Source organism: Cucurbita pepo, chromosome LG04 (genome assembly GCF_002806865.2).
Source record: "Cucurbita pepo subsp. pepo cultivar mu-cu-16 chromosome LG04, ASM280686v2, whole genome shotgun sequence".
Taxonomy (NCBI): Eukaryota; Viridiplantae; Streptophyta; class Magnoliopsida; order Cucurbitales; family Cucurbitaceae; genus Cucurbita; species Cucurbita pepo.
This window is the reverse complement of record NC_036641.1, coordinates 10,113,374-10,137,435: the sequence shown is the minus strand read 5'-3', so window position 1 is coordinate 10,137,435 and position 24,062 is coordinate 10,113,374. Positions and strand designations below refer to the sequence as shown.

The window sequence follows — 24,062 nt, the reverse complement described above, 5'->3', positions numbered from 1 at the left end:
TTTTTTTTTTTTTTTTTTTTTTTTTTTTTTATTTCCTTTGGATTCTTGTATGCTCTCGATCTGTCGGCACCTTTAGCTTTCCGGAGAGGCATGAAAGATGACAGGTGACCATATATATATATATATATTTAGCATAAAGAGTGTTTTAAAATTAATTAGTTTAATAATTTATGAATTTAGTGGCAATGTTGGTTGCTTTTAAACATGGTTATGTTGGGAAAAAGGGATTATTTTTGTCTGATTTTATGATCCAAATCAAAAACAGGGTTTGGATTATTCGTTTGTCTCAATATGGTTCTGGTGTTGGGAAAAGGGTGAAGATTTCTTGTGCTTTGTGAGATTATAATTCCAAAATTGAGATTAGCCAACCAAATTATGGTTTTTTAATCACAAAATTCCTCGATGTTCATGCACAATCCCATTTTTTTTTTTTTTTTCAGTTACGAGGATAAAGTAAAATTATATTTTTCGTTCGATTACTTTAAATTATTAAGTATGATTATTTCAATTATGTCCTCAACATTGTAAAATATTTTAATTCAGTCCTTACTCAATAGCATTATTACAAGTGAATAACAGAATATTTAACCCAATTTATTGGAGGACCATCACTGGCTGCCCCAGTTCACTCTGTCAACGACAATTCTTTCCAATTTTCTCGGCCAACCCACATTTTCTATGATGATTTCCCAGCAGCCAAACAGAGAGAAACCATTCAACCATATTCTCTTTAAGATCTGAAACAAAATCTTCGTTGTTTCTGATGTGTTCCAAAATTTGCAAGAACACTCAACTGTGGAGAAGAAGAAAGAGAATGAAGAACAGACCCAACTCAATTGTCCAATCAACAGAATACAATATAATAATATATTAATATAATTGCCTAAGATATGAATTCCACAATATTACTTTTATTTCTAAATTTTAAAACCAAAGGAATAATTAGAAACCAAGACCGTATATGTACTTGATGTGGGAGTACAAAAATACCAAATTCCAAGAAAATATTTCCCAAACAAAGTGTATAAATTTACAATTCTCCTCCTGCGCCAGCGCTGGGTTACTGCCTTATTCAAATGCCACCACTTTTAAGCCAATTCCTTCACCCTCGAACCGACCCGAATCAAACCGAACCAGTTGGTGTAGCTCAATTGTGTTGAACAAGGATATGAAAATAGGGTATATATGCATTCTCCAAAATTACCCATTTCATGGTTGAATTGTAGAGAGAGATGAGAGGAAGGTAAAAAGAAAAAGGAAGAGGGGGGTGAGATAGTGACAAGGTTAGAGGCATTTTTCACAGAAATGTAGGAGAATATGAGGGGGGGAAAATAAAAGATGTAAAAAATAGTGGGGGAGGAGAGAGAGGGAGTGTAAGATGAGTAAGTATGATGATTGAAGATAAAAAGGAAAAGTTGGGGAATCTTCTCTGCACACAGTAATTCCCTTTTCACCATGTTTTGAATTCTGATTGAATGAATCTCAATTCTCAACACTACACAACTCCACTTCAAATAATAATTCCTTTTTTTTTTTTTCAATTAATTAATTAAAGCCCTCTCCCCATGCATGCTTCAAACGTGTAGCAGTACCCTAAATAAAACTTCATAATTTAAAAAAAAAAAAAAAAAAGCAGAAAATGAAAATTATAGAAGCAGGAAGCGAAATTACATAGAAAAATTTGACCTGGGCAAGCGCTGTAAGAGAGGAAGAAGAAGAAATTACAAGAAGCCTGAAATGCCATGATGTCCCACAGCTTTCTTGAGCTTCAAAATTGATTAAAATCTTCAGAATTAGAAGAAAATAAAGAGGAAGTTCAAGAAAGCTGTGGAAAAACATGGCCAGGTCCTCCCATGGAGCTGCAATTATCGCAGCTTGCTGGTCTCTCCGTGTAGAGAGAAACTCAGACAGAGAGAAGGGTAGAAATAAAAGAAGAAGAAGGGTAATGGCTGAGGGTCACATGCAGGCATGTGAGGAAGATCCCTTTTCATTTTAATGGGATTTTAAGGTATGGGTTGCTTACGCTGTCTGGTCCCCAACCCCCTGGCTTATCATATATATATATATATATATATAAATAAATAAATAATAATAACGAGAATTTTTTGGGTTGGGTTGGGTTGGGTTGGGTTAGGAGGGAAGGAGAGTATGGGGATGATATGATGATGATGTGTTAGGATGTGTATGTTAGGATGTGGAAATGTATGTGTGGGCCCGGAGAGGTGGGTATTGTTGGGCCTGGGGGGTGAGTTATTTCTCTCTCAAAGTGGGCCATAGCCCACTAATAATTTAGGTAAAATAATAATAATAAATAATGAAAATTGGGGATTCAGAGTGCTGCCTGACACGTCAACATCATTTGTATGAGTTTGGATTTGAATGGGGCGCCTTTTGTTTCAAATTTGCAATGTCGCATCATCCATGTTTGTACCTCCTCTAAGTTTATTTATGATCCCAATGCTTTCTTGTATTTCGCCCACAAAATGTAAATAATATCCGTACGCCTAATAATTACACTCTTAATTCATTAATAAATAAAAATAAAAAATATATGGATGGAGAATGGGACAAAATAGGGCAGTAAGTGGCAAAATTACAGGTCACGTCTTTCACATCCTAAAGCCGGATAATCTGCTCTTTGTATCCATCAAAATGGGCCACGATTTTCTGACTCCCACTGCCTTCCATTTATGTGGGCCCACCTTCAAACACGGGCCTTCAAAAGCCCACTTCTTTCTCTCTTTTTTTTTTTTTATTTATTATTTTTTTTTTTATCTTTGCAAATAAATTCCTCGATCTCGTGACCTCGAGAAAGGGTAAAAAATAAAAATTAAAAAAAAAAACTTTTTATTATTTGGAAAATAATGAAATGTCGAATTTGAATGGCCGACAATTGAAATTGGAATCGTGCCGCTATGTCGGATTTTTTGTTACTTACTTTCTTTATTCTTCAACTCTATTGCCATCTTAATCATTCCTAGAAAGTATTTATTCTCTAATTTTTATTTTATTATTTTTTATTATTTTCCTTCCTAACAAAGCCACTTTTATGCTATGTTTTTGTTTTAATTGGAAAAATAAATAAAAAAAACATTTGAATGAGGGCCAAACTGCCAGAGCTTTCCTATCCGACCATACTTAAAAAAGAAAAGAAGGTAGAAAAATGTGTGCCACTGTTTGGTTCCTTCCCAAGCCACCTTTTTCTAGTATTCTGACATTTAATTAACAGGTTATTTTATTTTATATTCTCTAAAATTAAAATTATTTTACTGGCATTGTGAAAGCAATAAAGTGATACAAGACAAGGGTTTTAACATGTTACGGGCATGTGGCCATAGATAACGCGGACAAATATGAACTATGTACATACTAATTTTGACGGTATAAATGAATATAATGAATAATATGATTGAGAGAAATGGCATTATTCAGCTAAGTTATTTAAAATACGTTTTTAAAAATGAGAATATACATATATATATATATATATATATATATATATATGCAAAGTAACCAAGCCCTAATTTAAGAAGCCCAATTACCGTTTTAAAGCCCAAGCCCATGATTACTATTCAAGGCTTAAAGTCCAACAACCGGTTGATGTAGCCCAGATTCCATTTAGGCCCACATACAGAAAAATGTGTTTTTTCTTAATTATTAAGAATATATATATATATGTTTTTTTGTTAAGAATTAGTGAAAAAACACGTGGAGACACGTAAGATAACTATTTTAGAGAATTTAAGTAAAGCCATCAAAAAAGAAAGAAAAAAAAATATATATATATTAGTAATTTTGGGTGATGTTCCGAAATGACTGTGACGGTGAACTTATTTACTTGTGCGCTAGAATAACAGAAGTAGCGAATGTTGAGAAGCAGCGGAAACCATGGCGCCGCATCACCGCCGCAGGAAATGTCCGGCGGAATTTTGGCTTCTCAAGTAAATTCTCTCTTCGATGAGTTCGGTAAATGATTATTTGTATTTGTTTATTTGTAATGTTATGGAGTGGGGGATCGGCCCCACAAATTCCAGACTGCAAATGGCTTCACTGCACAAACTTTCCAACAAGGCCTCGTCAAGTTGCGATCACAGCGCACAGAACGAAAAGAAAAAAAAAAAAAAAAAAAAAAAAAAAAAAAAAANGGAGAGAAGGATTTTGTATTCTGTTTATGAGAATTTGCGATTTAAAACCCTTTGTTGGACACGAAGTCCCTAATCGGCTGCAATCTTGTAGCTCCCACCCATTTTGGAATATATCCAGCCCCATCGTTTTCCTTGCACGTATACAGAGAGAAATCCAAAAGGATTTCATTTAGATATGTTCTTGACTGACTTTCCATTGGATTTGACCAAACAGTGATTAGTATCCGAACTTGTTTTCACTTAGGAAAGGCATTTGGGTGGATGGAAATTGGAATATTAACTTATTTCCAATGCCTTTGCTTTGTAGCTGCCTATTGGCATATTATTAGCTTTTCTCCATTCTTTTTATTTGTTTATTCATTACTTTTGGTTCCAATTTCTGCTTGAAATGAATTGGGAAAGGAAAATAAAACAGGGAGGAACATTACCAAGGAACTGTTTGTTTACAAAGACATTGATGGGTTTCCTCTTTGATTGTCATAACTTCCATAGACAAAGCATTTCTGGTAATTTTGCACTGATCCCATTCCCCACACAAAAGGTGGTGGTAAAGAAAAGTTCTTTTTGTACACACTGCGATGATGGCGATGATGATGCCTGCAATCCCCAACAAACAGCAGCATCAAACCCCGAACAAAATTCCTCTCCTTTTCTCTCTCTTGTCCCATTCCTTTTCGTCTCCCTTCTCCATCTTATCTTCCCCATAATTGTGTGTGGTTAATGTTTTCGATTTCGCCATGCTAATCACACCCCTTTAGAACTGAAACTAACCAGCTGCAGCTTGAGGGTATGGAGAAAAGGTATGGTTGTTGGGCTGTTTTGACTCGTACTGTTTCTGGTGTTTGCAAATCCTCTGCTTCCAGAGACTCTCCCAACACTATTCCTCGAACTAGCCTAGTTTATGATTCTGGTAACAACCCATTTTCTTTTTCATGTTTGATTTCTAGTTGTATCTGTGGATTTTTTCTGAAGTATCTTCTACCAAATTTTGAGTTTTTAGCTCGAAATTCGGTTCCCTTATAATGTTCTATGTCCATCTGTGCCGTAGAGTGTCTATATTGAGTTCATTTGCACTTTCTTCACTTTGTTTTTCTCCCTGTTCTCTCCACTCTCTTTGACGCTTTAAATTGATCTGATTAATTGATATCTTAAAATGAGTGTAAAGTATGCATCACCTCAGTTTCTTGTTCGTCAGTAAAAGCTGCAGGTTTTTAATTCTCTGTCTTGTTAATATTGAAAAGGTGTCCATTTCGTGAAGGAATCTCCATTGATGCATTAGGCATTTGTAGCAAAGATTACGGATCCCGACATGGGTTACTATGATTCCATTACGATCACTTTTTTTCTTTATGGCAACCATTAAGTTCAATCTCTATCTGTTTTTTTCGCTTGCAGAAGATTGGCAATGCCTGCTAGAACTAGTTCAATGCCCAGGAAGTAAATATGTTTTAGATCTGAATTCGGAGGTTGAAAAACTTTAGGTCCTTTGATTGTCTGTTGATATTTATCTAAAGCAAAGTCTTATTGAACTAGTTCTCGAGTTCAAACAATCATTTTTTCTGATTAAGCATATGCTCTCTCTTTGTCATTGCAGCTACCGAAACACGGTATTTAAATGCTAGCAACAGAGATCTCTGTACCCTAAATGAAACTGAGCTAGCCTCTGATAATGCCAATTCAACACGATCAGATAACAATACAACAAGCAAACTTCTTCAGTTCTCTTTTCATGAGCTCAAGGCTGCCACTGGAAACTTTAGACCTGACAGTATTCTTGGGGAAGGTGGATTTGGTTTCGTCTTTAAAGGATGGATTGAAGAGAATGGGACAGCCCCTGCAAAACCTGGATCAGGGATTACAGTAGCTGTTAAGAGCATGAAACAAGATGGTCTTCAAGGCCACAGAGAATGGGTGGTTAGTAAAATTTTCTGCTTTGGGTTCGTAAAGACTTGTGTTATAAAGGGGACCTGTTGGTGAGAATGCTGAAAATTTGCTAACAAAACATGTTTCCTCGGTTACAGGCTGAGGTTGCCTTTCTTGGACAACTTCACCACCCGAATCTTGTTAAGCTTATAGGTTACTGTAACGAAGATGATCAACATTTGCTTGTTTACGAGTTTATGAGCCGTGGAAGTCTTGAAAACCATCTTTTCAGAAGTAAGAATCTCTATCTTTTGCTTTTCACTACTTCTCTCACTTGTGAAGAACTTAGGATTTGTCAAATGATCATATAGCGTTATGTGATACTTAAATTTTTTTATAGGCAATAAGAATTCCATTAATATACTTGTGTTCACGATATGAATAGATCGAGTTGCTTAGTATGGAGAGGGACTGCCTTTTCGAAGTTTCAATTAACTACACTACAGTCTTAGTTTCAGACAAGCAGTAGGTACAGATGCTTATCTTCATGACTGGTGCAGGGACTATACCTCTTCCATGGTCCAATAGGATTAAGATTGCCCTTGGAGCAGCGAAAGGATTGGCCTTTCTTCATAGCGGTCCAGTACCTGTTATCTATAGAGATTTTAAGACATCCAACATCTTGCTTGATTCTGTATGTTCCAAATGGCCATGTTCAAAACGTTTTAATTCATTCCTTTATGTCATTATAAATATGACATTGATTTTACAGGAATACAATGCAAAGCTTTCGGATTTTGGTTTTGCAAAAGCAGGACCCCAAGGAGACAAAACACATGTTTCTACTAGGGTGATTGGAACATATGGCTATGCTGCTCCTGAATATGTAATGACAGGTACATTTCTATAAAATATGTTCTTATCTAGACGAAACCCCTTCATACTAAAACATCTATGCAAGCTTTTGCTGTGAAGAACTAGAACTTAGAAGTTGTTAATGGGTTCTGATCTCTAGATTGGTCAGGATTAAACTGTGCAGACTATTTGGATTTGTTCCAGAGGTCCAAAAATAGTGACTGGATGAACTTTTTAAGCAGCTTGATCAAATGATTAGATAAGAATGGATAATATAGCTCTTAGTTAAGTTCAAAAGGCAGGGAAAAACATTCCAGATCTTTTTTTATCTTGTTTAGGAAGCTCGAGAACTCTCTCATGCCTACGATAACATACAACCAGCTTGAGTTCTGGGAGATGGGAATCCAATACTTGAGGGTTATCTTTTTTGTTCTCCTTGCTGCCTTTATACCCGGTGGCAACTCAAAGAACGTTGCATTTTCCAATTTTCCCAACAGCATTAACTGATATCTGACAAAATTTCAACTTTTGTTCATTTGATCACAGGACATCTGACATCTAAAAACGATGTTTATAGCTTCGGTGTTGTGCTTCTTGAGATTGTAACGGGGAGAAGATCCATGGACAAGAAACGTCCGAGTGGGGAACAAAATCTCGTCTCATGGGCTCGGCCATATTTAGCTGATAAAAGAAGGCTATATCATATAGTGGATCCCCGTTTGGAATTCAACTATTCCATTAAAGGGGTGCAGAAGGTCTCCCAGCTTGCTTGCAGTTGCCTCAGCAGGGATCCAAAACTACGTCCAACCATGGACGAAATCGTGAAGGTTCTGACTCCACTGCAAGATCTCAACGATCTCGCCATCCTAACGTCTCACTGCCGCTTATCTTCACAAGGGAGGCGCAAGAAGAAACCTGATGGCCTCACCTACTCTCAAAGCTTCAGAGCATCTCCACTGAACATTGGAAAGCAGCATATAAGGTGACCAATCTCTAATTCCTCTCTGATGTTGAAAAGTAAACATAGGTCCGAAATGTTCGTGCTTGGTAACCGGATTTGTTAGGATGATATGAACCATGTTTATTTTTCTATATCATTCAAATATTTACCAGAACCAGAGGCAGAATGAGAGTGGAAATGGGAAATATTTAGCTATACTGCACAATTGGATCTTCTTTTGTGGGTCTGCATTACCTTACCCTGTTAGTCATATGTAACTTATAGCTACACGAGATCTTCCATCGTCATGGTTGTCTATTTGCAGTCGCTTTCAGTTTCGGTGCTCTTTTGTGGATGTATCTTTCTTGAACATTTATGGGAAATATGAATGAAGTCTTCCTTTCTTTGAGGAATTCCACCATTAATGCATTGTTTGTTAGCCTAAATTACCACCATTCTTTCTAATTAGCACTTGAGAATATTAACTTTATAAAAGGATGCTAATCATATTTGTTTCTTTAATATGGCCCAAGAATCTTATCTAGCTTTAATTATTCCATCAATCTTAGTTTCAAAGATCCTAGAAACCCTGTAATTGCAGTCTTACCTAATAACCTAAACCATGATCTTTAAGAGGAAAGGAGAAGTAGTAGGTGGTCATTGATGCTCATTCTGATTCATGTTTAAAAGACTAAAGTTTCTAGGCAACTATTTGTTTAATAAAGAAACTATCAAAGCATTAGAATTTATGAATTCTTTCCAAGTCTCAACTTACAATACGAAATAATTTTCTAAGTGCATAAATTAAGGCCACAGAAACATATAATATCAGCTGAAAATCTTCAAAGTTCATAGCTTCACACTGTAGAGCTTGCACTCCCCATAACATCAAGTTGATCGGGCAATAATGACATTAATCCTCTCAGATTCTCCTGCAAAATGTATCAATTTCAGATCACTTGGGCATATCTTCATTGCCATTCTTCCTTCTATTCTATTCTTAGAGCAATTTGAGTACCTTAGAGGCTGAACTAATGGACTTCGTTTTTGGATTGGACGAAAGGAAAGTGAAGTCTTATGTGGCACTAACGAAATGTAGTTCATCTTGTTATATATATATAAACCAAGGCTTCAAATTTAGCATCAGGAAAGTAAAAAAATCAAGAAAAGAAAGAAAAAAAAGAAAAAAGACCCATCTGACCACTTCACAATAATTCACACCCAAAAACTTCCGACAAGTTTATACCAGAAGCCGTTCAACCAGCCTGCCTATATTCCTCTATCCATTCATTCTTTTGGGCCATCTCAAATCCACAGATTCTTGGCGAAAATTAAGCTACACGGTTCACAAAATGCAGCTGCATGGGGGAACATAGAACTCATTAATTACTCGATCAAATACAAGACAAAACTCAAACAGAGAAAACTATAAATTAAGGCAGGTTAAGCATTCGAGGGGAATACCAGATCACCATCCCTGATTCCAAAGCGTTTGATACGCGATTTCTCGTCGATCAGCTTGTAATGTTTATAGCATAAGCAAAAATGACTCCACACATGTGGCCTGCATTTGCACCAACTAATTAAACAATTGAACACATTCTCAATCAAACAGATTAGATTAATATACGCGGTTCAGTAGTCCAAATCCCCAACACTGTACCATGAAATCTTGACATCTTCTCTATTCATCGACATTCCACAGAAAACACTCTCCACCGCCTCTCTAAGCTTTGCCACAGACGCTTTCCTCGCAACTTGCACCTCTAAGCATTCACATTACCAAAGGAACAACCGATGGCAGAACATCCAAACGTTTTGGAAAATAAATCTCAAATCAATATCAAAAACATTTAAAATACACACAGATTATTCACAGAAATGCGCTGTCCAACACAGCAAGATTTGCAAATGCATCCATACAAAGGGGGGGAAAGGTTACCGAAGGAAGAACCGTCCAATTTCAAGACGGAGAGGTGGAGGAGCCGCGATGGAAGCCTCTGGTAGCGAAGACTCCGACGAAAACTGTTGCTCCGAAACCGAGGCGAGATACAACATGAATCCGGAATATTCGGTTCAATGCGAGACATGAATGGACCTGCAGTACAGAATTCAGGTAGTAGAAGGATGAATGGTGGATTTTCAAGCATTGATTTGGGAAGAGCAGAGTCTTGAACTCTTAATGCGATTTTCAGTCAGGTCTAGGGTTCGGAAAACACGAAATGAGGGCGTAACAGAAAAAGCCTTTCTGGCTTGTTCGTTGGTTTCGCTGTGAAAGCGGGAAACAGTTATCAGAGAACCTGAAAACGACAACCCTTTTGACTTTGTTTTTCTGGTCAAAATATTTTTCCCAAATTCATTTGTATATACACACAATTTTATTTGTAATTATATATATATAAAATAATAATAATAATAAATAAATAAATAAATAAATATATATATATATATAATAGATTTTTTTTTTTTTTTTAAAAAGTTGTATAGATAGATGGACGAGAAAGAATTAAAAATTTAAAGAATTATCAGATAAAAAATTGAAATTAAATAATAGACACTTTCTAAAATATAGAAATATATTACATAGAAAATAAAAAAGAAAAGAAGTAGAATTAAATAACTTATTAATAAGATTATTATATCGCTCCGAATAAATATTTATGATAGGTTTGAAATTATATTAGAACAGTTGAACGTATAAATGCAGAATGTGATTGTTACCCTACATTCCCATACATAATCAAAGAGTTAAAAAATGTAGCAAACTTAGAGTAAGTTTGAGTTTAAGTTACCTTGGATTGGCGTTTCTTACACAGGTTAACCTAGGGTTTAAACATAGCATCTCTAATACTTTAATTGACCATAGCCCATGGTGTTTGGTTTGGCTAAGTTCGGTTAGCTTGACCTATCTAATTCAATCTCGCTCTAACTCAGAGTCAATCTTTTATTCCCTTTAAAGTATGATTTTATTGTCGAAATTTAACTATAATACACGTATTTCTATAAATTATTTGTCTTATAGAGCTCTGCATGTAGTTGCATTGAATAAACAATAAGGAAGTAGTTAGGTATTGTGTTGTTTTCCTACTCACCTACCAAGTTCTAGAAAAGGAAGAGCAAACAAAAAGCACTAATATAATTCAACTCCAATGAACATATACTATATTCATGCATGGACATGTATAGAGAGAGTACAATTAAACAGCATCCTACTGGTACCTGATCTTCTGGTTGGTTGAATATCCGACAATTGATGATAAAACCCATTGTGTCGATGACGACGGCGACGAAAACGATGATGATTTTTTGGTCGTACAAAAGAAGAGGCGATAATCGAAAAACAAGAACTAGGGTTTCGATTAAATTGAAACCCTGGAAATATACAAAAGTGATATTGGCGCGGCTCAATCAGAGATCGTACTTTACACGAGTTTGGTAAAATTCGTCTTCTGATTGAACCTCACCAATATCGCTTTCCGAGTCTCGCACGAATTCCTCTCAGCTCGGTCCCTCCTTTGAAAGCAGATGAAACATAGAGAAAGAAGAAGAAGAAGAAGAAGGAGAAGAAGAATGATGAATTTGGTAAAACCCAATGGGAGGAGGATTGATGTTATATAATAAGAAAGGAAAAGTTGTTTTTGGGTATGAAAAGGTGTCCACTGAGGAACCAAAAAGAAGGAAGAATTATTGAATGAAATAAGAGCAGAAATTGGACCCATTTGAAGGCACCAAAAGAAGAACAAAATGAATAATATTTTGGGTGTTATTGTTTTTAGGTGGAGAATGAAGTTAATGGAGTGTTTTTAGAGGAGAAAAAGAAGGTAGGGTGAGTGAGTGGAGTAGGAGGTAGAGAGTTGGTGGTTTTGTTGGTGTGGTGGGGAAGAATATTAAAGAGATAGATATCAATACAACAACCATATATATATATATAGATAGCTTCATTAAGTGGGATTAGTAATCTCTTTCAAAAACAGCCCACCAACTCATAAATTAGGGCAAAAACCATAGAGCAATAGGGGAAGCAAACATAACCTAAGAACTTGCTTTACAACTCTTGCTTCATTTCAACTTCAATTGACTTGTGTATCAAAGTGAGCTCAAGTTTGGTCCCAAAAAAGTCATCATCGATCATCACTCGATTTTTGTAACAGCCCAGACCCACATTTAACAAATATGGTCCATTTTAATTTTAGGTTTCTTTACTTTTATAAGGAATGTTTTGTTCCTCTCTCCAACTGATGTGTGGTCTCACAATCTACCTCCTTAGTGGCCTAGCATCCTTACTGGCACACCACCCGGTGTCTCGCTCTGATATCATTTATAACAGCTCAAGCTTACCGCTGGAAAATATTGTCATATTTGGGTTTTCTCTTCTGGGGCTTCTCCTCAAGATTTTTAAACATCACAGGGAATGAAAATTTTCTATAAGGGTGTGAAAATCTCTCCCTTAAAGACGTGTTTTACAAATTGTATAAGAGGAGGAGATGGGGGAAGGAATAGGGTTGAAGAAGGTGAGGGAAATGATGCGAAGAGGGATATGATCAAGACACTTACTTTAGGGTGGGTTTTGGTGTGATGCTTAGTTTGTACTCAATAAAAACCAATACACTTTCTTCATTCATATGCGCATGCAGCTGAATGATTGTTCCACCAAAACAAAAGAAAACAAAAACAACTCCCCTTTTGATTGTGCCTCTCTTTGTAGGACTAATATTATTTTAAAGTCCATATTTTCATAAGTGGTTGTTCTCCATAGGAGGATTTGAGTTTGAAAGGAAGACACACACAGACACACAGAGGAAGGCATAAGTGAAGGCCCTTGTTCAACCTTAAGCGCAGACACAGCCGGGAAACCAGCCCTGCCTTGAGCCTCCTCCATTAGGGAACAACTCTCCCCTTTTCTTTCTTTCTTTATCCTTCAAACTTCTAAAAACTTGTCATTTTTCTGTGTGTTTGAAGCAATGGGTGAAAAGGGTAATGGGAATTCGTTTCAGATGCTGATTTTAAGACAGGGTTGCTTCAAGGCTTGCACCCTTTTTCAAACCCTTCTCAACGCTCCAACACACACTTTCTTTCTCTATTACTTGGGATGCACAATTCAGTTTAATTTGCATATCCTTCAATGGGCCGCCCACGACGCAATCGCTCTCATTGGACCTGCGTTCGTACACTGAATCGGTGAAGCTTTTTAACGGCCCACACTTCTCTCCTCGGGTTCCTAGCACACACCATTACAGATGTCTATGGGGGAAGCGGGGACGGACAAGCCTTTCCTGTCTCTCTATCATCCACACCTATTTTATTCTTCATTTCTACAAAAATTTTCATTTATTTCTTGTCGACAAAGAGGCGGGGATTCTCCACGAAAAAATTTGTAGGGATCGAGTTGGAAAGTTTTCATTTTTTTAATATAATCTTTATTAAAAAAATCCTATATATTTATATTAAGCGAGGCATGGCGGGGTAGTGAGGGTAATTGGGCGGGGCGGGGACTGAAAATATAATCCCGTCCCCAACCTCATTTATTTAACGAGGAAAAATGTTTACTGCTCCCTTCTCCATTTCCTATCTAAATAGAGAATTCCCTGCTCGTTTCAGGTGGGTCCCGTAAGTAATTAGAAATGTATCTCACCTAATATAAGCATATTTGTGTAAACTTCTCACTCACTGTGTGTTTATACTCGAAAAATATCAGGTGTAGTATCGTCCTCTCGATATCGTAAAAAAGTTGGATAGAAGTCAGAAGGAATGAATTGGGAGTTGAATTTGCTTTCACAATCTCTAACCCAACTGATTGTGTTTTGTGCTAAAACCTAACCTCTCTACCCTTCTTCTTTCTTCTTCATTCCACTTTTTCAAAACCAACCCTTTACAATATCTTATGGAATGGATTTTTATGGCCCACCCACCTTTTTATTTCTTTATTTAGAATAATAATAATTAAAAAAAAAAAAAAAAAAAAAAGTAAAATGAAATTATTATGCTCAAATATCTTATCTGCACCAAATTTTCAAAAAGACAAAAAACACTATTTGTATTAAAGTTGAATGATTCTGAGAGATCAAGCTTCCATTCCTTTTTGAGATTTGCTTTATTCAAATCTATTATTTCACGTTTTTAATATATTAATCAAAACGGAATGACTCAACTGTTTAAGATATAAAGCTTTCAAATTTAAAATGATTCTAACTAGACGATGAATTTATATTCAACTGAAGAGACCTGTTACTTACCATAGACCGAGTCGGCTCCGACTATCCGCGAAAAGTGACAAGTGAACAGATATGCTAAGGAAAAGAAATGAAAAGGAGTTAGGGTTGATTTTGAAGGTGGTGGAGAATTGAAGACAAAAGAGCGTAAACTAAGCGCAACCACCGCTCCAATAAGGGTTAGTTACCACTGATTTGGACTCGTCGCCTTGAAAATGACATTTATAATAAAAATAAAACGCTAAGAGGTCCAGCTCAGTGGTCCTGTTCAAATGGGCTGGACCAGAAATCCACATGGGCTTCATCACCCCCATCAAATTCCAACGTGGACCAATCCAACCGCCCTGCAATCTCAGTCGACTTTCACAAAACATGTTTTCACCGTCCAATCCATTGTACCTCCGTTATTTACGGCCACCTCATCTCTTTTTATGACACGTGACCCCTCGCCACTCTCTTCCATCCACCGACATCATCCGCAGCTGCTGTTAAATGTGTTCCGTTACGGTTTGTCCCCATTTTTCACCCTCACAAGCCTGACGTGGCCGATTTTTCAGTTGCTTTTATTATTTTTATTATATAGAAAATAGTCAGTAATTTTGTGTTAATATTTTATCCTTTAAATATTAATTAATTTACTACCACAGATCTAAAGGAATTATTAATTAAGAATAAAATTGGTAATATGATGTTTATATATCATATGATAATTAATTTGGTACAAAGTACGTTTTAAAAAAAAAAAAATCATAATCTAGATGCAAAGAACCAAAATAAAATAATAAAAAAACAGAACGGCAATGATAAACATCGACACTAATGATATAAAAATAATAAGAGATTAAAATATTATTTTACGTTTTATTATATTTTAGTCATTAGTTATTGCCTTTCTTTTTTTAATTTGTAAACAGAAGAATAATATGAATATATATTTTTAATTTTTAAATAAAAAAGGTTAATATAGACTATTTTTCTTTTAAAAAAAATAATTAACTATGCTAATAGAAACTAAAATAATATTTTGTAATATTGTTTATGTAGAAAAATAATGGTCAAAATTATAAAAATGATTTTTTACTGGAGATGGACCCCCCAATTACTGGGATTTTGACTATGTTTGTACCCGCCCCGAAGGCATAGGACGCAGAGAATTAAAATCTGTCCACCGCCACCAAAACCACATCTCTCACGCGCACACGGGGAGCGTGTCTACACCGTCGAGACTCGTTCCTTTCCTTTCTCTTTTTTTTTTTTTTTTTTTTTTATTTTTNAGATTAAATTAACTTTATTTTAATCTCTAAACCTTCAAGTTTCTTTATTTTGTCTCTATTTAAAATTTATATTTCGAAAAAGAAAAAAAAAGGAAGGAAGTGGATAAGGTTGGCGAGTGGGAGTGGATTAAGGGGAAAAGAGAGTGTTGGAGGTACAGAAAACAATGTGGGTGAAAAAAAAGGGACAGCAGGGCAACTGGGTCGGCCAAAGGCAGAGCATTGATACGGACATCTTAGACGTTTTTGGCCTCTCTCCCCAACACATTGTCCCCACCTTTGTCCCACACCCGCACGCACTCCCCGCCTCTTTTAACCCCCGCCCACGCCCTCGCCCTCGCCACCAACAACCCCACACTTGCTCTTCAATCCCATCCATTTTTTTTTTTTTTTAATATTCATCCAATCTTTGTTCTTTTCCTGTTCGGATTTTCTTCCCCCTATCCCTATGGAGCTTCAATTAGGCCTCTCTCTAATCCCCGCCAAGCCCTTCGACCTTAACAACTCCCTTCTCCTTCACGACACTGCCTCTTGTCTCGATTTGAACTCCACCATTCGCAAGAAGCGCCCTCTCCATGTCGACCCCTCTTTGGCATTTCGTCGAACACTTCCTCTGCTTCTCTGGAACGACCATCCCAATAATGGCGATGACGATGACAACGATCCCCATTCCGCCTCGAATGATTCGTACGCTCACTTTTCTCTTTTTCATTTCGGATTTTGGCTGATTTCTTCGGCTGAATTTCTTTGGTTTACTTGACAGAGACGACGAGGAAGAGGATGAAGAGGAAAATAGGCTTGTGGGGTGGCCGCCGCTTAAGAAGAGGAAGACGAGGTCTTTGATGCAGAAGCGCAGAGGTCGGGGACGGCCGGCGGTGAATGGCGGCGGGTTGAATTGGAATTGGAATTCGAGGTACGTGAAGGTGAAGATGGATGGAGTTGGGATTGGTAGGAAGGTTGATTTGAGCCAATACCATTGTTTTGACGAACTTAGAGCCACTTTGATGAAGATGTTTGGTAAGATTGTTTTCTTATTCCTATTCAGAATAGTGAATTCCGGATGGGTGTGAGTTCGTGTACTGATTTTAGGTTATTTGGAAACAGACGAGATGGACCCCGACCGTCACAGACTCACTTACCAGGATATCGACGGTGACTGGTTACTTGCCGACGACGTAACTTGGAGGTAAAGCTAAATATTCAAAGAAATAACCAATATAAAAAAAATAATTTAAATTTATGGGAAAATCAAAACGTGTCCAATAAATTTATGGGTTTTTTTTTTTTGTCATATTGACAGGAATTTCATCGGAACCGTACAACGGATCAAATTGGAGAAGAACCGTGGCTGAATGAGGGGTTACCGGCGTCGTCGGTAGAGAATCAGATGCCATCTAACTAAAAGAATACATTTTCCCCCCTTTTTTTCTTCTTTAGCCCTTGAAGTTTTAATGACTGTATGTATTATAATATATGGATAAAACTTCAGCTATGACTCGGTAACTTTTTTATTTAACCTGGTTAACTTTAGAGTTTTTAACCTGTCAAGATAATTCGATGAAACTAAAGTAATTTTAAGGTTTGGATGTATATATTATTTAATTACTACAGAACTTGGGCCCTCAGATTGAGAGATTGGGCCACTTATCCATGTGGCCCATACACCATATATTTTTTTCTTATTTATTTATTTTCTATAATATAAATTATTTATTATAATGAATAACAAGCTAAACTTTGCATTTAATTCATGTAAAGTTCGTCTCCCTAATATTGCATTCTAGGTTGAGGAGATGTAACTTTTCGGGTCTTTCGTGAGTAATGATCCTCATATGAATTAACTGTTGTTTTTTCATATTTTTATTTTTTCATATTTTTATTCATCGTTCGAATGTCATGTTTTTTTTTTTCTCTCTAAAGACCTTCACGTGATGATATGATAAGTATATAAGGAGAAGAACGTGCCCTACGAGACAAAATAAACCTGCACATTGACATGGTACTTACAACTCAGTATCACTTAAGTTAGGTAGGAGTTAACCAAGAAGAGCTTTAATTTCTGAATAAGACTATTTATATGATTCTCTAAGAGTATTTTTCAATTTATTTTTAAAATAGGTCAAACGTGGATTAAATTGGGTTGACTAAGATGAGAATGCTCAGCATTTGCCTCTTAAGAAGTTGACCAAGGAACTTTGACTCGGGTGACCTAATTTTATTTTGTATTAGATTTTTTTAACAGATTTGATCCATAATGTACCTACAGGTTGTGGCATCAGGTTCATCTTTTTATAAGGAATAACATTTAAAAAAAATATATTTTTGAAAAGGAGGTTGAAATAGTTGAGATAAAAATGAAAATTGATAGCATAAAGTAGGAATTTAGTATGATAATAGGATTTCTATTTAAAGTTTGGAGTCGCAAAGCCTTATAAAATTTAGGAATGGAAGAATTAAAATAGGATTTGGGTGCTAAATTATAGGGACCTCACATTACGGCTGGTGGCCTAACACAGAGTCAACGCCCGGGCAGTGGAGGACCCATGTTGGATGTTACGGCCCCATAATTTCTGCGCTACAGCAATTACAATAACGGATTTATCCAACGCCGTCCCGCCAATTACTTTCCATCCCGGCACTCTAGTGGTTCCCATTACCTTCCCTTTCTTCATCTTAAATCCGGTCGCCATTTTCTTACCTTCCAATTTCTGCACCGCTGAGAAGCCGAAATCCCTTCATTCTGCCTTCTCTCTCCGCCACCGGCAGCGATGTCCCGACAGCCAATTAATTGCAGTTCTTGTGCGATTTCATCCAGGTAAATTGATCGATTGCTGAGGTTCATCTTTTTGAGTGCCGAATCTTGCTGTATAGATATCATTATGGGGGTTTTGAATGCTGTGGTTCTGTTTTCGTTCATTTTCTGGCGATTAATTGAAAATAAGGCCGATTCTTGCTCCAAGGTGTCTTCCTTGATGTTATGAACTTATAGAGTCTTTATGATTAAGATGATTGGGGGAGGTTCTAGTGTAGCTGAGGTTCGGAGACGTTCATAGAAGCTAATAGTATCGAACTTAGAATGATCATGGCAACTAGATGTATTTTTTGGGGATCTGTCAACAAAAGAGTCGATTGATATGAAATTCAGATCGTTGATCTTTTCAATTTCAGCTAACGTAGAGAGGCCATGTTTGAACTTTGCCCAACTGGCGGGATTGTTGATTATTTTAATTGCTTTTAAGTAGTTTGCAAGTCATTATCATGAGGAAATGGTAGCTTCATCTTGGCAAGTATAATATGAAGTTTTTCTCTCTATCCTTTCCTCCAGCCTGCTTATTTTGTTCTCTGTTCTTGACAACGAAATTCATTGTCTACTGCTTGATAATATTCCTTTAACGAAAGTTTTGTTTCATTTGAAAAGAATAGTGGTTTGTTGTTCAAGAAGGTCGGCTAGTCGTGTTCATAATGATTTGATGATATTAGATTTTACTACCTTCATCTTAATTTTTCATCCACAATCTGTCCTCCCCCTACCCCTAGCTAGCTTAATACTACCATTTTTGTGAGATTCCACACGTTGGTTGGAGAGTAGAGAGGAGAACGAAGCATTCTTTAGAAGTGTGTTGAAACCTCTCCCTATCAAACGCGTTTTAAAATTGTGAGGTTGATGGTGATAGCCTAAAACGGACAATATCTACAAGCGATGATGGGCTTGGGCTGGTGTGCCAGCAAGGATGCTGGCCCCAAAGAGGGTGGAATGTGAGATCTTAGTGTGGAAACTTCTCCTAATAGACGCATTTTAGAACTATGAGGCTAACGACGATTCGTAACAAACCAAAGTGGATAATATCTACTATTGACATCGAAAATGGAATTGAACACATAAATGCTGTTCCCCATCCCTTTTCTTCTGGTGTGTAATATGTTGGCAATTTTCTCAGGTAACCAACAGTGGTGAGACCATGACTGCTCTGCGACCTGTACCTAAAACACTGCGTCTGTAGCTTCCTTCCCATAGTATTCTCCCTTAAAACAATGGCTACAAAATCTGTTCGGGTCAATTCTAGACGAATACGACCCAGATATCTTTTTATGCCTCTTATGCTTGTTCCCATCAGTGTCTTTACCATTTTCAATTATGGCCAAAAGATTTCTTATTTCTTCCGTCCACTTTGGGACAGCCCTCCACCCCCTTTTATACGCCTACCACACTACTATGCAGAAAATGTGTCGATGGAACACCTTTGTCGCCTCCATGGCTGGTCTTTAAGATCCACACCTCGTCGTGTTTTTGATGCCATCATCTTCAGCAATGAGCTAGATTTGCTTGAAATCAGATGGCGGGAGCTTTACCCATATGTCTGGAAGTTTGTAATTTTGGAGTCATACAGCACTTTTACAGGCATACACAAGCCATTACTATTCCAAATAAATCGAGATAGGTTTGCCTTTGCAGAAAATAAAACCGTCCATGATGTGTTTTCTGGACAAGTTGACTCTCGTGAGTCCTATAGAAACCCATTTGACCTTGAATCCCAGCAACGCGTCGCTATGAACGGATTACTTCAGCGCGCAGGGATTTCAGTTGGTGATCTTTTGATCATGACAGATACTGATGAGATTCCGAGCTCACATACTGTGAAACTCCTGCAATGGTGCGATGAGGTGCCTCCTATAGTCCATCTTGAAATGAGGAATTACATGTATTCTTTTGAGTTCCCTGTGGACTTCAGCAGCTGGCGAGCCTCAGTTCACATCTATGGTCCACAGAGTCATTACAAGCATTCTCGCCAAACCGATCTAATATTCTCGGATGGAGGGTGGCATTGTAGCTTTTGCTTTAGGAGCATTCAAGACTTTGCATTCAAGATGACAGCTTATAGCCACGCAGACCGTGTAAGGCGGCAAGAGTTCTTGAATTACTCAAGGATTCAGAAGCTCATTTGCCAGGGAGATGATCTGTTTGACATGCTTCCCGAAGAATACACGTTCCAGGAGTTGATTAAGAAGATGGGCTCAATTCCTCGTTCTTCCTCAGCTATTCACCTTCCTGCATACCTGATAGAGAATGCAGACAAGTTCAGATTCCTGCTGCCTGGAGGCTGTGTAAGAACCTCTGTGGACAGCATCCCAGAGTTGAATAAGCAACCATAGAGCCCTTGCTGCCAGAGGATGTGAATATTTAGCTACCAGAAACAATAGGTGAAGACTGATGATTATTGGTGTTGATATACTTATAGATACAAGTTGTGTGGCTACAGGAAAGTTTGAACTGTTAGCGTGAGCGAGTGATGTTATGGTAGATGATTCATTGGGTTAGTCTACTGATTTTTGCATTATCTTGCCACAGATAGTGATAGAATTTTGTGCAGTAATTGCCTGTATCTCTTCATTGTACTGTAATGATATTGAAGTCATCAACAAATTCGGAGCGTAAGTACTTTTTAGACTATTCTTATCAAAATTTCGTCAGTCTTCTTTAAAATAATATAGTCTTTCCAGATAATTGATAGAATTGGTTCGAGTTTCATGACAGGAAGGTAGGAGGTCGAATGTCGAACTTGATATGATAATTAGTGCTTTATCTATTAAATTATGTTCGAATTAGAAAAAAGTGGTAGATTTGTGATGATACTTCATTATTTTACTTCTATTTACCAATCAAACTAATTAAATATCGGTTTAAATACTATTTTAATGAGTGTGTACTTTTAATAAAATTTAAAATTAATCATTATTGTGTAAATAAAGTTAAGTTAAATAGAACTTGGTAAATAAATAATATTAAAATTTATAGAGAATGTCAAAGAGATTAATTAATTTTTAGATATTGACATTTTCAAACATTGCGCTATTTGAATCTTGGGGTGCAAGTAAGATATGAGCCACGTGGCAGCATCTGATAGCGTACAAGTAGAACTGAGCACGATGTCGTTTTAGTGAAATGAGCATCACCGTCCCCTCTCTTACGTTATGGATTTCATCTCTCCGCTCTCTCTCTCTCTCTCTCTGAAACGTCCTTTTGGTTTCAGTACGTCTGAATAAACCCTTTCAGTTCTCTCTTCCTTACAGCTCTTTGGTCACACACGGCCTTCTTCATCATCGCCATTGCTGAGTGTTCTCTTCTACTCCTCAACGTACTTATTACAGTGGAATTGCTGATTTCATTTCAGTGAGACGCGAACTCAAAATTTTTTCATTTTTGTAGTCAATGGCTCAAAGCACGATCAGGAAAGCGCTCGGAGCTGTGAAGGACCAAACGAGCATTAGCATCGCTAAAGTCGCTGGAAATACGGCGTCGGAGCTCGAAGTTTTGGTGGTCAAGGCGACGAGCCACGACGAGGATCCCGCCGACCACAGGTATATTAGGGAGATTGTGAATTTGTGCTCGACTTCGAATGGATATGTGAGTGCGTGTGTGATTACTGTCTCTAAACGTTTGAGTAAGACTCGCGATTGGATAGTTGCGCTCAAGGCGCTTGTGGTCGTGCACAGGGTTTTGATTGATGGAAATTCCTCTTTTGGAGAGGAAATTGTGTACGCTACGCGGAAAGGTATACGAGTCTTGGATTTGTCTGGTTTTAGAGATGAAGCGCATTCGAATTCGTGGGATCATTCTAGTTTTGTGAGGTCTTACGCTTTGTATCTTGATGAAATGGCTGAGAATCTGGTTCTTGAGAAGAGGATGAGAGGGAGTGATGATACTAACTTTGATCGTAGAGATGAATTTGATAATGTGAGACAGAGGAGGAGGCAGAGTCCATGGAGGTCAATGCGACCAGAGAGTGTAGTGGATGAGTTGAGTCAATTGCTTCGAATTCTCGATCGAGTTTTGGCTTGTAGGCCGACAGGGATGGCCAAGAGTAGTAGATTAGTAATTACTGCGCTTGATTTGGTTGTTAATGATAGCTTTGGGTTGTATGTTGAGATTTGTGAGGGATTAGGGTATTTGCTGGATCGCTTTAAAGAAATGGAATATGGTGATTGTCTTAGAGCATTTGATGTTTGTGCTAATGCTGCAAAGAAGATTGATGAACTTGATGAATTTTATACTTGGTGTAAGGATGTGGGAATTGCAAGATCTTCTGAATACCCAGAGGCTCAGAGGATAACTTGTAATCTTTTGGTCACACTTGGGGGCTTCCTAAAGGAGATGTCAAGAAGGCCAAAGGATTACAATGAGAGGAGAAGGGAGGAGAAGGTGAAGTCCCTACCAGCTGAGGAGCCTGAATGTTACATGAATGAGATAAAGGCTCTTCCTCCGCTGGAGAATTGTTCACCTACCCTGCAACCGCCTTCACGACCAATAGACTTGGTGAACTTGAGAGAGGATGGAGTTTCAGCAGATGAGCAAGGGAACAAATTGGCCTTGGCTCTTTTCTCTGGACCCCCAGCAAATCCTAATGGTTCATGGGAAACTTTCTCATCAGACAAGCAGCCTGAAGTGAGTTCGGCGTGGCAAACGCCAGCGGCCGAGGCTGGCAAACCAGAATGGGAACTGGCATTGGTTGAAACTGCTAGCAATCTGTCAAAGCAGAAGGCTGATATGGGCGGTGGTTTTGATCCACTGCTATTAAATGGAATGTACGACCATGGGACGATTAGGAAGCATGCCAATGCCGAGCAATTTGGCGGGAGTTCGAGTAGTGTGGCATTGAAAGGCCAAGGCAAGACTGCTGCACAAGTTCTGGCACTTCCAGCACCAGATGGAACGGTTAAACCAATCGGGGATCAGGACCCTTTCGCTGCATCGCTTACAGTGCCACCTCCTTCATATGTGCAGATAGCTGAAATGGAGATGAAGCAGCAGTTACTTATGCAAGAGCAGCTTCTATGGCAACAGTACGGCAGAGATGGAATGCACGGCCAAGTGGGTCTGGTAAAGCTTGCTGGTGGCTCCGCCTATATTGGCCCAAATCCTCAGCCAATTGCGCCTCAAAGCTCAGCCTACCATTATGCTCCCTTTTGAATTGGCCTCCATGGTTTCTACGAATACGAGTGACGAAGAAAAGCGTGACTAAAATTACATATATGTCAGTAGGCTTCTTTAAGAAACATAGTTTCCTGTTTTTTGTTTTCATTTTTAAAAAACGCCCCCAACAAGAAATGATTATATATATATATATATATACACACAGACATATATATGTATATACAAGATGTTTTTGTGTGTGTTTTAGTGTCCTTCCCATCTTTTATTTCTTGGCTAATAATTCCATTTAGTTAGTAAGTATTTTTTGAAATAAATTTTAGGCAAGGAGAAAAAACATGTGAGGCGAAGAATAGGTTGATTGTATAAATATATAAAGTGAAGAACATAATATATGGCAAATTGATAATAAAAAGTATATGTAAAAGAATTTCTAATAATGAGAAATTTACTCGAACAAAGGGTGAAAGAGGGAATAAGAATAATATGTGAGAAGACATTCATATAATAAAATGTATATTGGAAATATTAGTAGCAAAAAAGAAAAAAATATATAATAATGTAACAAAAAGTCTTCCATAAATTTCCAATTAAAATATATTTGTAATCAAATTGAAAAAAAAAATGTTGATATTTGACTTTAAATAACCACCCACGCTTGCAGAAATTTCTTGCTTTCGTCGTTGTTGGGAGGGAGAGAGAGAGAGAGAGAGAGAGAGAGAGAGATTGATCCAACGCCACAGAATAATTCCAATTTTTTTATATGTAAAAACAAATTTTTAAAATTCTTTAAAAAATTGCAAACTTAAATTCTACCAATTACACGTGATGTGATATTTTTTTAAAAAAATG

At 37.4% G+C, this 24,062-nt stretch overlaps 5 protein-coding genes across 7 annotated transcripts; 4 read left to right on the top strand and 1 right to left on the bottom strand.

Annotated features, from left to right (window-relative positions):
- The first annotated feature begins 4,186 nt into the window (after nucleotides 1-4,186).
- Nucleotides 4,187-8,228, top strand: LOC111793769 (probable serine/threonine-protein kinase PIX7). Its single transcript, XM_023675803.1, has 6 exons — nucleotides 4,187-5,055; nucleotides 5,740-6,059; nucleotides 6,167-6,302; nucleotides 6,569-6,702; nucleotides 6,781-6,904; nucleotides 7,410-8,228. The coding sequence occupies exons 1-6, from the start codon at nucleotides 4,935-4,937 to the stop codon at nucleotides 7,847-7,849; spliced, it is 1,275 nt and encodes a 424-aa protein (XP_023531571.1). The 5' UTR covers nucleotides 4,187-4,934; the 3' UTR covers nucleotides 7,850-8,228.
- A 197-nt stretch (nucleotides 8,229-8,425) lies between these two features.
- On the bottom strand, nucleotides 8,426-11,385 carry LOC111793757 (U11/U12 small nuclear ribonucleoprotein 25 kDa protein-like). Of its 3 annotated transcripts, XR_002814974.1 has the most exons (6): nucleotides 11,023-11,385; nucleotides 9,746-10,072; nucleotides 9,467-9,569; nucleotides 9,268-9,367; nucleotides 8,822-9,161; nucleotides 8,426-8,735 (listed from the first exon to the last, which is right to left on the bottom strand). XR_002814974.1 is itself a non-coding variant. In XM_023675788.1 (5 exons), the coding sequence occupies exons 2-5, from the start codon at nucleotides 9,951-9,953 to the stop codon at nucleotides 9,135-9,137; spliced, it is 438 nt and encodes a 145-aa protein (XP_023531556.1). In that variant the 5' UTR covers nucleotides 9,954-10,072; nucleotides 11,023-11,385; the 3' UTR covers nucleotides 8,426-9,134. The 3 variants fall into 3 exon arrangements, 2 of the variants coding, with proteins under 2 accessions (XP_023531556.1, XP_023531557.1); XM_023675788.1 differs by having other exon boundaries at nucleotides 8,426-9,161; XM_023675789.1 differs by having other exon boundaries at nucleotides 8,426-9,161; nucleotides 9,746-9,901.
- A 4,239-nt stretch (nucleotides 11,386-15,624) lies between these two features.
- Nucleotides 15,625-16,818, top strand: LOC111792191 (auxin-responsive protein IAA29-like). The gene is made up of 4 exons (XM_023673532.1): nucleotides 15,625-15,970; nucleotides 16,047-16,300; nucleotides 16,373-16,469; nucleotides 16,584-16,818. Exons 1-4 carry the CDS (start codon nucleotides 15,732-15,734, stop codon nucleotides 16,633-16,635), a joined length of 642 nt encoding a protein of 213 aa, XP_023529300.1. The 5' UTR covers nucleotides 15,625-15,731; the 3' UTR covers nucleotides 16,636-16,818.
- Nucleotides 16,819-17,888: 1,070 nt separating this feature from the next.
- Nucleotides 17,889-20,727, top strand: LOC111792190 (beta-1,4-mannosyl-glycoprotein 4-beta-N-acetylglucosaminyltransferase-like). Its single transcript, XM_023673531.1, has 2 exons — nucleotides 17,889-18,098; nucleotides 19,222-20,727. The coding sequence occupies exon 2, from the start codon at nucleotides 19,316-19,318 to the stop codon at nucleotides 20,432-20,434; it is 1,119 nt and encodes a 372-aa protein (XP_023529299.1). The 5' UTR covers nucleotides 17,889-18,098; nucleotides 19,222-19,315; the 3' UTR covers nucleotides 20,435-20,727.
- Nucleotides 20,728-21,244: 517 nt separating this feature from the next.
- On the top strand, nucleotides 21,245-23,410 carry LOC111792203 (putative clathrin assembly protein At2g25430). The gene is made up of 2 exons (XM_023673547.1): nucleotides 21,245-21,417; nucleotides 21,489-23,410. The coding sequence occupies exon 2, from the start codon at nucleotides 21,492-21,494 to the stop codon at nucleotides 23,247-23,249; it is 1,758 nt and encodes a 585-aa protein (XP_023529315.1). The 5' UTR covers nucleotides 21,245-21,417; nucleotides 21,489-21,491; the 3' UTR covers nucleotides 23,250-23,410.
- The last annotated feature ends 652 nt before the right edge of the window (nucleotides 23,411-24,062 follow it).